Consider the following 14,307-nt stretch of genomic DNA (forward strand, 5'->3'; position numbering starts at 1 on the left):
TAGTCTTCCTTTATGATTATACATTCAACAGGCATATCTCTCTTTTTTTTCTTTCCTATGCTCATTCCGGAGTAATTTCATCACCTGTGTTAACAACCACAGAGATGCATATTTTCTTAGGTTTTATTTTGTTGTTCAGTTTCTTTTAACTCCGTCTCACTGAAGTTGTACCCTCTGTGTTGTCTTTTTCTAAAGGTCACCGTGATCAGTACCTGTCTTCAGAAAATTGAATGTCAGACTTTCTGTCCTCCACATTAAGATTTCCTTTTATGTTCTTGGCTGTACGTGCTGTTGACTTCTTGTCTAATTTTAATCATCTTCCCATGTTGCTTTCTTTTGCTGTCATTCTTCTCTTCATCTTGTGCCCCTTTCTTTGTGCATCTCAAAATTCTTATTAGTTGACTGCTGGGGCTAGTTTTGCCATGCCAGCTCCACTCCTGTCCTTTTGACACAGAACTGTTTAATCAGTTGATTCATGTTGATAATCATGGATTTCTATTGGAAATCCATGGCCAAGCTGATTTTCTTAACTAAAATTTATTTTCTAGATTCTTTCAGCTTGTCTTATAAATGGTGTTTTCAATTTCAGTCTCATAATTAGGTACCCATTTACTTCTTTTCATCCTCATTCCTTCTTTAAATGTAGTCCTTCTCATGCCTTCTTTTTCTGTAATAAGTGTTTCCAAGGGAAAATTGAAACCATTCTATGACTTTCTCTTTTTGGTTACCCTGTTTTCTTTCTATTTATCCCTTGCATCTGTATTCACACCAATATGGTAGTTCAATTAATATAAATAATTTCATAGACTAAACTGTGTGCTACAACTAGACTTCTTCCCTCTTCTTTTCCTTTCCATATGCTTTTCCTAATAGTTTTGTTTGCTCAGAACCTCACTTGAGTGTATTCATCATCCATTTATTGTTTTTGTCTATAAGCTAAAGATTTTACCTTCTAAAGATTCTAAGCTAAACTTTCTACCTTTTTTTCTCTTTGATGTTCCCTTTCAGCTGCAGTTTTGCTAAAAACAACAGTTTTTAGCTTTCTTTTGTAAAAAGGGATCTCCATGTCCCTGTCCTCATGAATACTTTCAAAAAGGGAAATAATCTTTTTGCAGTTAAATAGTTTAACTATTGTTACACTGTTGTGTACCAACACCAGATTTTTTTTTGCTTGATGACTAGTTACCTTAGTTTATCAAAGGTTATTGATTTGAAATTTTTTCTTCCTTTTTTTTTTTTTTGTACCAAAAACATCTATCACTCCTGTTTTTCCTTTAGATTTCATTCTTCTTTCATCCAAGAGCTCATCCAATATTTACAGTCACTATTTGACAGTCTTCTTGAATCTTAGTGTACCCAACATGCAATCTAATCCCTGTTTTGTATTGACACACTATTATCACTAATTCTGCATTGATCTTTTTCTAGCCAAAACTCAGAGTTAGTTTTCAAAAAATACCTCTTGTTTTGATGCATTTTTTCCCTGCTGATGTTCTAGGAATTACGTCATCCATTTTTTTTTTCTGTGCATGTGTGATTGTCTGTTCTATTTGTTCTCTTTCTACCTTTCTCATCATTCTTTCAAAGTATACTAAGTATACTATCTTGGCATCTTGGTACTTCTGTAAAGAAATTCTCTATATTGCTTAGTCTGAGCTCTTTTTTCTTTGGTCTACAAGGAAGCAAAATTTTAATTTGGGACAAATCACATACTTTCATTCTCTCCAAAACAAATTATATTTTTATTGAATGTGTTCCTTGTTTTCTGTCCTTCTTGACTCAGAACTTCCTCCAGCAGATCCTTCCTCATTTTTCCTTTATTGATAACTGTAGTTGGCATAGATATGCTTACAGTCTCCAAGACGTAGAATTTCAGCATTATTTACTTAAATCTCTCACACATCCAGGCTAGTTATCTTAGCTTTAACATAAGATCTAAAGCTTGATTCTTTTGAGTTAAAATTTTATCCAGGGTTCTGTTGTCTTATGTTTTGATTTCTTCATCTCTTTTTTCTTAACTACTGCAGTCATTCCCAACTAATTAGAAAACGCCTCCATTTAACATTTTTGTAATCTATTGCTTCTGCCCTTGGACTCAGCCAAATGAAATCTACTTCATATTACTTTGTTTTGCTTTCAGATTTTTCTGATAACTTCTCCTTTTATTTCTTGTTTGTTGTACAGCTTCAATTTTTATATGTCTGATAGGCCATGATGCCATCCCCCATTATCTATATGCTAAATTGCAAACCAGTATGTTGCTTTTTCCATTGCTGCCCTTCATAAGTATTTGTAGTGCTACTTCATTAAGCTTTTATAAGAACAGACTCAAGACTGTCCTTCATACTAGCTGTTAAAAGAGATCCATTAGGCTGTTTATGTGCAGACTGTAAGCTGTATTTGTGTCCAAAGGATGTAAGCTATTATAAACCAGAATATAAGAGAAAGAAAGTAGTCCGTACTTCCTGAAAAAGAGATGTTTGTATTTAGTTAAGTGTCATCATCTGTGCTGAAACATCTTTACATTTTTTTTCTTTGTAGATTGTCTTCCCATTGTTATTGCAATAGCATTTAGGGGCATAGATGTCTAATGCCTACCTTCAGCATAGATTCTCCTTGTACTGTACTTTACTCTTAGACATCATACAATTAGAAGACACTTATTCTCATTTTGTTTTATGCATTACAATCCCTAGCTTAATAGGTACTGCTTTATGACTAACGTCATTTAAGAACTAGCATAAGGTAATAATAAGTAATGAGTTTATCACTGTTTTATTCGATCTGGAAAGCATCTGTGTTTTTTATGTCCCACTTTACTGAGGTAAATGCTTGGATGCATAGACCAACTCAGCCAAAAAATCTATGGGTGATGTTTCTTTACCAAAGACTGTAGACTATACTCAAGACTGTAGAATTATGTATAATTACAGAATTATTAATTTTAATCTTTTAATTTTGCATTGTCTTATTTTTCCTGATGGCAATGTAGGGAATGGTTGAGGTAATGGCAGAAAACTACCATAATATATGGGCCAAAAAGAAGAAAATGGAGTTGGAAAGCAAAGGTAAGCCAGAATCCTGTGCCAAAACCACACACACAGAAAAAAAGAAAGCAAAATGAGGGAGAAGAAAGTCTGAAAGAAGACAGTGTAAGATGATCTAAATTGAATAGTTTATTTTTTGTATTTGAAGCAAAATAAATCTTAGAACAACAACAAAAAAAAAAAAACCCTCACAGTTATCTCAATTTTTACCACAGGTGGAGGTAGTCATCCTTTATTGGTACCTTATGACACATTGACAGCCAAGGAGAAATCACGGGACCGTGAAAAGGCACAGGAGCTGTTTAAATTCCTTCAAGTGAATGGTATAATCATATCTCGGTAAGGTGCATACTTTTTGAAATACTTGCTTATATTCAGTGCACAAACCATGATAATTTTCCTTATCTCACTGCATTCTGTTAGGTGTTAACATAATTACCGTTTGGTACATCTGCTGTCTTCTATAAATCAAAGTCCTTATTATTTTTATGTTCAGAAAGACCCATCTGAAATAGTGTAGATAGCTAACTGTTTTTATAAGTATGTGATCATAGTAAATACAAAATGCAACAGTAATATAAATGAGCAAGCAAATGATTCAAAACTTCTAAATTAGTAACCAGCAGCTCAGTAATATCATGGGAAAATAAATCTGAGGACTGATACTGTAAAGTTGTTTTTAATCTAGTACTTAAGAAAAATGTTGTTTAGAGTTTTCTGAACTATTAAGACAAAGTGGGCATTTTTGCAGGCATTTCCTCCTTAACTTGCTCAAGCAGAACAGCATATTATTTGTACTATAAATTGAATTGCTGTATCTGGAAGTATGTTGGCCTTTGGGATTTTTCTCCATCACAATTAAAATAGATTGTTATTATACTGTGTTTATGGTTTTGTGTGATGGATTTTTGAGTTACTGTATCATAGTATCATACATCATACTGTATCATTTATGTATTACATGCAAAATTCCTGAGCACATAGGAAACTGCCATTTTGCTAGCGTTAAGCATTTTTGTAATCTACACTGTATTCATGAACAACATTTTTGTATGTACATAGAGACATCTTACTTGTTTTCATTTGTTGTTTTTTTTTTTCTTCAAATTTGTGCCTTTAGTGAAAGTATACATCCAGAAAATTATATAAATTGATTATTAGGATCTGCAAAAGGTAACTTCAGTGGGTTCAGTTGGCTTTACCAATTAATACCATTTTTAAGATATTAGAAGACAGAGCTCTAAAGATAAATGTCTGCAGTACTACAGAGAAAAATTCAGTTCTACAAAATATGTAGGTTCTCAGCTTGAAGTCAAATAGTATGTATGCTGGTAGGCATTTTTATATCCTTTATAACTGCTTTAGAAATATTGTTTAAGAGAAGCAAATTTAGTTCCTGCAAATGAAAGGTCCTTGAAATATCAATGGAATTGCTCAAATGTTGATTTTAATACCTATTTACAGTTGCATCTGTTATGGTTAGGAGGGCAATGTTTTGAGTATTGAATAATGAGACAAGTCAACTTGAAAAGAATATTTTCAGGCTGTTTGTGGGCTATGAGCAAAGAGTTGCAGTAATTGTCTGTATGAGGGTGAGTCAAGATTATTGTCTAAGTGTTTTCTTCAGATGAATATGTACATATCTTAAATACATATAAAATCTTTTAAACTGATTGAAATTATCACATTTTCAGAATGTCATTGTTAAAAATGTTGGACTACAGGATCAGAATCATAAAATAGTTTGGGTTGGAAGGGACCTTAAAAATCATCTTGTTCCAACCTGCTTACTATGGACAGGGACACCTTCCACATGACCAGGTTGCTGAACACCCAATCAACCTGGCCTTGAACACTTCCAGGGATGGGGTATTCCTTTAAGCATCTTTCAGCCTATACAAGAGCTTTTGATGCTGACTTTTGTAATTTAACATAACTACATTTTTAAAAAAATACTTAGGAAGTACTTGTAATCTCTTAGTAACCATAAATTAATATAAACTCAAAACAAGAATATTTACAGTGACTTCACTGAAAATACAGGTAAATACTTAGTAGCATTATCCTCTGTGAAAATGAGGCAGCAGGAAACACCTGTCAACCTTACATAGCTCTTATTGCAGTCATGTATCATGTACCTGAATAAATACATAAATTTCTGCTGCATCAACCTTCTTCTGCAGAATTACTGATTTCTTTGGATTCACCTCGTAGTTGTTTTATCTAATCTTCATTTATCCTCCCTAATTTACTCCTGAACCAGTGCTGAAGAATCTCAGGACAAGTGATCATTTCCTCCATTCCACAGCACTGAGTCCATCAACTTCTTTGCTTTCTTGCAAGGAAGTTTCTTCCATGCCACAAACTTCCCTGCTTCTTTTCTATCCTTCTGCAGTCTGATAAATATGCAATCAATGTTTTCTGCATCTCTTTAGCCAGGTTGTCTTCTCTAATTGATAAAGGGGGAGTCTTCCTATCTACTGCTATTTGAAGAGTGTACAGAAGCATTTGAATGTAGCCATTATGGGTAGCCAGGGTTTCCTTATCATTATGAGTTGTTATGATGGAAATTTGAGTCAGAACATGAACTCGAGTTAGAACATGAAACATGAACTGATTTTAACGTTTCTTGCTATGCAATTGATAACTAGGAGTTGCTGTGGAAGGTCATTTTATGCTATTTACAAAAATTTACCATAAGCAAAAGATTAAAAGGAATAGAATGCTTCATAGTACTGTCATCATTTGTACTACTGTCTTCACCAATGAAATTTATCTGAATGCTTTCTAAAATAGGGGTCTGAATGACATGGATTTGGATGCTTCATCCATGGAAAAGAGGTTTGCCTTTAAATTTCTGAAGAAAATTTTAAAATATGTCGACTCTGCTCAAGAGTTCATTGCACATTTGGGTAAGTTGCAGATTTTATTTTGAAAATCATTCAAATTGTTAATATTTAAATATTTGGATCAGTATGTCTAAATTTGTAGAAACCACTACTTTTATTGCCTTTAAGAAACTGTAATTCTTTCTTTAAATTTGCAGTTTGAATTCTTGGACATCTTAGCCAGTACCTGGCTAAACTATTTCCGCTGTTTTATTTGTATTTCTTAAAAACTAAGTCTCTAAGGTTGTATCACAGCTAATGTGTTGTTTATTATTAACCAACTTTTTACTCATGTCTGCCTTTATTGTATCTTTGCAGAAGCCATTGTAACCAGTGGAAAAACTGAAAAATCTCCACATGACCAAGAAATAAAATTCTTTGCCAAAGTGAGTGATTTAATACTTGAAGAAATATGTATATACATATTACAGATGTAATATATATCTGTAACATTCAGAACGTGGAATTCTGTAATGTAAGACTGCTTTTCAGGTAACAGAAACATATATTTCCATTTTTTTTTTCCTGGTAAGTAATGAATGATATGTCATTAAAAGACATTCCAAATGTGTTCCAAAAGAAGTCAATATATTTGCTGGATTCAAACATTTCAGAATATTTCAAAATATTTCAATATATTCGCTGGAAAAGATTATACATGATAAGGAACATAGAAATTAAAAGGCAGCTTATTTATTACATGAAATGAAATAATCTTGCTAAATATATAAATTATTTCTGATTTTTTTTTTTGCCTCAGTATAAACTGAAGCACGTAGTATTGTTTAATTAACAGGAATAAATATTGCTATGCATAGTAATTTCTTATACATTTGTATGTCAAATGTACTAAGACAAATGCTGTCAATGATCAGATTTGAAGTAAGGAACATTTAGGATTTTATTTAGGAGCTTAAAAAAAAAAAAAAAATCTCCTTTTATATGTCTACTGGGCAGTTATGTGAAGAGTGGAGAGGAAAAGTCCTCTTCGGTGATACTTGTGACAGCTGAATGTGAGAAAAATAAGCTTGCAGTATTAGATCCAAAATAGATAGATCCGTGTAACACGTTTGATATTCTTGTAGCTTTTAATTTAAATTTAAGATTTTAATTTATATGACTTCATGTCTGAAATGAGAAAATACGACTGTAACAGAACTTCTAAAATTGCTTGATTTCACTTTGACCAATCAGAGCATTGTTGCTACACTTACCATTGTGCTCTGTGAAAAATACGTTTTGTATCTGTATTTCTTAGGTTCTTTTACCATTAGTTGATCAGTACTTTACAAATCACTGCCTGTACTTCCTGTCTTCTCCAACAAAAACACTCAGTAGCAGTGGATATGCATCAAATAAGGAAAAGGAAATGGTAGCAAGGTAAGTAGCAAATTAAGATACACAGAAGAGGTTTTTATATAGATAATAAAAAGTCTCTTAGATTAGTTAGTTCAAAAGCTCACTTTCCTGAAGTAGAAAGTTAAATAGTTTATTTTTTTAACAGAATGGCAGATGATGAATAGCATTCCTCATCTTAATATTCTTTAATATCTGATTAAAGAATTGAACATATACATTATATATTAAAATATATTGATTATACATATTATTAATTATATATCATTAAAGTTAAGTTTCCACATCATTTTCATCAGTTCCATATGCAAGGAAGTTCTGTTTATCCTTTTAGTATTCCTGTAGGTATTATGGTGAATATTTCAATAGTTAAGAACTTTACAAAATTAAGCATTTTTAAAAAAGGTTTTCTTGGTTAAGATAGATACCACTGAATGTCTCTTTAGTGTCTTACGATTTTGATGACAACTTGTATTTATGTAGACTAGCACCCTTATTAATTAATAGTAAATTGTCAATGGCCTTGAGTATTGCTTGCTTAGCAACTCTGCTGCTGTTGTCTCCTGCCAACCTCATTGTAAGCTGAAGACAACTAGTCATTTTGTATTGCTGTGTACTGTGTAATCACTTGTTCTTTCTGCTGTTATACAGTATCCTCTGGTTTGACTTGAGCCCAAAACTAGAAAAGCTTGTCTACTTTCAGTTTCATTGCTAAATAGAGGACATGACATTCTAAGACAATAAGTTAGATTGTTTTTCTAATTACAAAATGTAAAGAACTCAACCTTATCTAAAGGAAAGAGAGTAATAATAATTTAATTATTATTCATAATTATCAGACAAGATGAAAAAACACATATTTTTCATACTAATTTCATATGTATGGTTCTAAAGAGAGAAACTTTTAACGAAAATGGTGATAATATGTGAAAGGAGACAGTACACATTCTCTGCATGTAAATTTCAGAAGTAGATAATTAACTTAAAGTTCTACACATTGAGAGGTTAACAGCCTTGCGAAATATAGTCATCTTCTGTGAAAGAATGTTCAAAAGACAACAGCTGTCATAGTGTCATAGCCAGACTATTTTACAAACATGGCCAGGAATACGAAAGATGCAGTTTAATGCAAGCATTTTCTTTGGTATAGGTAGAATGATAAAAAGTTAAGGAAAAAAAAACCAAAGATTTATAGAATCATTTAAATCTTTCTCTCCCAATATTACTTCTAATAGCATTTCTCTGATATGTTAGCATCATGTCCCAGGTTCATTCAAGCTGTTTTCATGCAACCTTGTTTTTGCTTGTGCTGCAGTAGACATTCAGCTAACAGTGAAATGAATATTAATACTAAAGAATACACAGGCATATAAAATTTACTGAGCTGTTTCGTGACTTACCCTCATTACCTGGTTTGTGTCTCTGCTTTGTTTATTGTACAGCTAATGGAAAATAAAAACATGTTCTCTTCTTTTATCATGACTTTTGACACTAAATTTGTCATCTGAAATTCAAAAACATTGAGTTGTTGGGTATGCACTTTTCTTTATTTCTTCTCATACTCAGCATTGTCTACTTGGAAATATTAGAAACGCCATATAATCAAACCCACATACCTAGTGCTTTAGCAACTTGGTAAAAAAAAAAAAAAAAAAGTTATTGAGAGACTTCAGAGAGTTGTCCTTCACCACTGCCAAGTCCAGATAAGCTTTCTTTCTCTGATTTTCTCTTCAGAATCTCAGTGTCCTTCTTTACAATTAATTATTTTCTGATGAGAATGCTCATTAACTATCATGTCTGGCATAAAGTAAAAAAAAATATCTATTGATATAAACACTTTTCAGAAGTTTTTATTTCAGCAAAATCTAATCTGTATGAGCAAAATCTAAAGCAAGTTTATGGGATAAGGAAAATAATAGTTCTCTGGGCCTAAGACTTCTCTCAGATGAATTTGCACATCAGACATTATAAAACAGGAATATTTAGTTGACAGACTGCACTACAGATTTGATCACAAAAAAAAAATAAATTGCCCAGGCCTTGTCAAAGGTTCTAGGTATGAGACAAATGGAGTACTCTTGCAGGAATTTCTGTATTTCTTGACATTATCCAGGTTACTGAAAGAACTGCTGTAATGCACCGTTTGCCATTTGTGAAAGTAGAGAACAATTCCAGTCAGTCCTGGGGGGCTGAGGATATACAGTGCTCTTGGGGACTGACCTTTAGTAAAATTATCCAATATATCCCCAAAATGGGTTACTTTGTGCTAGAATGTCTTAAAAAAGGGCACAAGGACCTTTTAATATCTTACCACTGCATGTTTTCGTGAAGCTTGGAACAAACTGAAGGATGACTAAGAGTTAACTGAGGCATGCGTTGGGAACATATGTAAGATGTTGTTACTTGGAGTGTAGATCACTGGGGAGTCCTTCGGGATCTATTTGATTTCTTCCATTATGTTCCACCTATTGTTTTTTATTATTCTAGCTTGCTTGTTTTCCCAGGTTCTACATTCCTGTTATTGAATTATTTTTTTAAATTCTACTCCCAATGGCAAAATTCAGAAACAGCTAGCTGCCTTTCCTCATCCTCCCTCCTGTTTTTTATTTCCCAATGGAGTTTTGTCAACCAGGATCCTATTGAGAAGACATCTGCCTGTGTCATTGTCAGAATGATAGCTAAAAAGAAGAAAGTCAGGGAATCCCAGCTTGGTCCTGTGAAGCTTTACTACCTGTCTTTGATGGAGTCTAGGTGGTGCTGGAACAAAGGGCATATGAAGGAATATCACTAGTCACACGTCAGATAGTTTTCAAGGCTTACTTAGAAATTGAGAGTTGTATGCTTCACTGAAACATTGAAATTGTAGGCTGTGGATCAAAAGTGATGTCATTCATATTCAATTCAGGCATTTCTGCATTTCTTTTTGGAAATAATTTTGAAGCCTAAAAATGTTCTTATACTAATGTACATTTCCCTCTTTTCACCATGAACAAATACTTGTAAGGGATATAGTATCACAACTATTAATAAATGATGCTGTGAGCAATAAAACTAATAAAACTTAATTTCTGATGGTTTTCTATTTTATTGTTGCTATCAGTTTCTGATTGAAACAGCCCACTGTTGGGTCATTTAAATGGTCTCATATTTGAATTTTCAAATATAAGAAAATATGAAATTACCATGATGAAGCTTTTTAGGAGGAATTATAGTTTTTCTCTTCTCTACAAAATTGCTCACTCTCCCCTACCCCCAAATTACTGGAATTTTATAGTTTTCTAGACAAGTGTGACATGTCAGATTTAGTTGGAATCAGCCATTTGACTCAAAGTTACTCTAAAAAAATCAAAAACAGACAGTTGCCTTTTAACTTATAATGTCTTGCCTTTACAAAAGTATGACTTTAATTTATCTGCAATTAACATTTTAAAATGATTTTTAAATTTCTTCTTAACTATGACTGTCATAATATTTTTGTCGTCAATCTTTTTTTTTCTTCCCATTGAAGGTATGCTGCTGGTTATTTTCTGTGGGAAATTTTGTATTATAATCTTTCAAACTGTATTTTACTCTCATGATTTCTTACTTAAGCTGTCAATTTCTCACATTTCATTCATTCTGTTGGCCAGTGCTAACTACTTTTTCCAGTAGATATAAATTTTTGAAGTAAAGGTTGTTTGCTTGTTGTTTGCTTGTTGTTATATAAGACCAGACCTAAGACTGAACTTTCTAGGGTCTGTCTTTCCATTTATCTTCTGACATATTTTTTGTTGTTGTTGTTGTTTTTTTCCCTAAATTATTATTACACTTTCTTTACCATCTGCTAGGTAGGTTTCAGTTTTTATATTGCAGCTCCCCATAACAGTATTCCTAAGATGCTAAGATGCTGCTTTTCTGAGCTGTAAGGTATATTTAATGCAAACGTACAAGATGGTCCTCCTGTAGTTAGGGAAGTTAGTTCAGGTTCAGGAGGACCAACGTTTCATTTCATTTAATATCATGCTTCCTTTCTGAATGCTCGTATTTCCCTAACATCAGTCAGATCAGGTTTATAAAGTTAGAGAGTTGCTTACTAGGCTTACAAAATGCTTTTACAAAGGCATGTGAAATAAGTTAAATGTATAGCATGCTTGCTATTAGAAATCTAAAAACATCTTACAATTCTTTGTCCATTCTTAGTTGAGAAAATCAGCTATCAGCATTTTCCTCCTAAATGAAGCATTTTTTTCTTGCTTTTGTGCAGATGAAAATGACAATCTTTTATTAGTAAGAAACCATATCAATTTCTAAAGTATGTTTGCTTCATTTTGTTACATTTTAATTCCATTTGTAAGGTGTATCACAGATGATAAGGAAGTCTTCCTAGCTGTCTTTGTTTTTTGTTTTTAGAAAATAAGGTATCCCTTTAATCTCAAGAGAGTTGGTGATTTTTCTTTTCTTTTAATTATTCTATTTTTGACAGATAGGTTAGACGTGCAAGCTCCTGCCATACTTGCCAGAAATCTGTAAATATTTCAGGATTATCATGAACAATGGCTAAACGCAGAAGGCAAAATATTTGCAAGGATACATTCTCAAATTGTTTGAAATAGTATGAAGATTTGTAGCAAAACAAGAAAATATTGCTCAGTTTTTTCTTGTTCCTACCAAAATTTCTTGGTCATAAATAATTCCTAGCTATAAAGTGTGACTCAACCATATAATATGTAATTGTTGGAATCTGCTGTAATGAAAAGAAAATTTCATGTTTCAAGTAATTTCTGAATTAGAGAAGTTTAGAGAATGAAATAATGCAGAAGCTTCTGAGATTATGCTGCTTAATGCAGTTATTTCACTGACTACTGTCATCATGTGTGATTTGAAATGCTCCTTCCAGAAACCTTGTTGTGTTTTCTCTTTCATATTCTTATTATTCTTTACCTCATATATTCTAAACAAATCTTTAATCTTTGTCCTGTCTTGTCTTGCTGTTTTTGTTCTCTTCTACTTCAGCCTGTTCTGCAAACTAGCTGCTCTTGTTAGACATAGGATCTCAATTTTTGGTAAGTTGTTAAGAAAGATCTTAATAAAGTTAAAAACACGAAGAATGTGTAACAGTTATTTCTATCTTAACTGAACCTTTTCACAAGCTATAAGCTTTTTTCACAAGCTTTTTTATAGCTTTTCCCAAGCTATAAGCTTGTGAAATACCCCTTTTAAAGGTACTGGTAGGAAAATTATGGAAGAAATTTATAAACTACAGGGTACAAAGCTCATAATATTTCAGGGTCAAGTGATAAAAATGATCCCTATGTAGATACCAATTACTCTTTTCAATTCTTTTATACAAATGGACTTAAGAAAATGAATGTTAGTTCTGGAACCAGACCTAACTCACTCTCCAGTGACCTGGAGTGGAAGATGTATTCCATGTTCTGTTTAACCTGCATATTTCCAGTAGTGACATTTTAGATTATTAGATTATCCTACATTTTCTGTGCTATTTTGCTCTCACAGTATCTCTTTCTAAACAGGTAGTGATTCTACAACAATGGTTAGCTGCCTGCACATCTTAGCTCAGTCTCTTGACACTCGGTAAGTTTTACAAAATTGTACCAACTACAAAACTACATAACTACATAGGCATCACAAAGCTTTTTGGGGCAATTAGACTATTCCTGTATTATTTACTCTGGATTTGTAATTACTGGTACTAGTAGTTTCAGTATAACAACCTCCATGTTAGCACACGCAGGGTTTCTTTGTCTGTTATTGAAGTATTGAAAACTCCTGTCAAGCTCTCCAAGAGCATTTGAGGACCTTATTAAGAGAGATAAATGACACAAACTTTGGAACTGCAAGTATTGATGCTTGTAGATAGCTATTGTTCTGTTGTTTTGTAGTAGATATCTACTGTTCTATCATAACAGTTTAGTGCATGGTTGAAAATTTGGCATTAGAAGTGCTCAGAATATGAGAATGTATGGGCTTTTTACTACTCACTTCTACCATGTACCATTAAAATGCTTATGTAGATTTAAATACCATCTAGGATAGTTTTCTTATTTGAACTGTTTTCTGGCCTGCTTATGTTACGCAGTAGCCTGACAATGAATTTGACAATGTGCATGACACAGGAGAACTTCATCAAACATTTGGAGAAAAGTGCAAGATTAAGGAATGGAACTGGAATGTTAATGTTGCATTTTGTAGATTTAGGGTGTTTTGAAGATAGATAAGTATGTATCCTGATTTGCATGCCTAGTTACTGTGGCATCCATAAAAATGTAGGGGATGGTGATGTTCTCTTGGGAAGGCATTGTCATACTTGAGGGCAAATCACAAAAACAGGAACAAGAAGTCTGCAGAAGCAGATTCTCTGCTGTTATTTCATATGAAATACTACAACAAAATTGTTGCTTATATGGCTATTTAGGTACTACTGTCCTCTTGAGTTCATAATATAAAGTACACTGAAACCTGTGTATCTTCAAAGACTGATAGAATATAAATAATGTGTCCTTCGCATATCTATGGTATATTGTAGATCAATGTAAAATTAATATTTTTCCTTTATTATTTTTCAGAACTGTTATGAAATCGGGATCTGAGCTAGTTAAAGCTGGATTACGTGCCTTTTTTGAAAATGCAGCTGAAGATCTGGAAAAAACTTCAGAAAATCTTAAACTTGGAAAATTTACCCATTCACGAACACAAATCAAGGGTGTTTCACAGAATATCAATTATACTACAGTAGCATTGTTACCTGTCTTGACATCAATTTTTGAGCATATTTCACAGTATCAGTTTGGAGTTGATTTACTTTGTAAGTACTTTTTTAAATTTTTGAATTATTTTATGTTATAATAATACTTTTAAATAATTAATGCAGGAATTCAAAGGAATGAATTCCCTTTTTTAGTAATAGATGTATTTCCAGCACTAATGCTTTTAAAGTTTCCTTGTTTTTTTTTTGCATATTTTAACTTAAAATTATCAAAATGCTTCCTTGAGATGCAGCAATATGCCATTCTAAA

General features: G+C 32.7%; 1 protein-coding gene across 11 annotated transcripts in view; it reads left to right on the top strand.

The window, feature by feature from the left end:
- Positions 1-14,307, top strand: part of RYR3 (ryanodine receptor 3) — a 222,108-nt gene that overhangs the window by 153,913 nt on the left and 53,888 nt on the right. For all 11 annotated transcript variants that reach the window (XM_035328748.1, XM_035328745.1, XM_035328746.1 and 8 more), the window contains 8 exons: positions 2,993-3,068; positions 3,263-3,386; positions 5,844-5,959; positions 6,254-6,321; positions 7,194-7,315; positions 12,284-12,333; positions 12,805-12,865; positions 13,858-14,096. In XM_035328748.1, coding sequence (XP_035184639.1) covers positions 2,993-3,068; positions 3,263-3,386; positions 5,844-5,959; positions 6,254-6,321; positions 7,194-7,315; positions 12,284-12,333; positions 12,805-12,865; positions 13,858-14,096 — 856 coding nt within the window. The remainder of the gene's footprint in view (positions 1-2,992; positions 3,069-3,262; positions 3,387-5,843; positions 5,960-6,253; positions 6,322-7,193; positions 7,316-12,283; positions 12,334-12,804; positions 12,866-13,857; positions 14,097-14,307) is intronic.

This window comes from Oxyura jamaicensis, chromosome 5, assembly GCF_011077185.1.
Source record: "Oxyura jamaicensis isolate SHBP4307 breed ruddy duck chromosome 5, BPBGC_Ojam_1.0, whole genome shotgun sequence".
Classification (NCBI taxonomy): Eukaryota; Metazoa; Chordata; class Aves; order Anseriformes; family Anatidae; genus Oxyura; species Oxyura jamaicensis.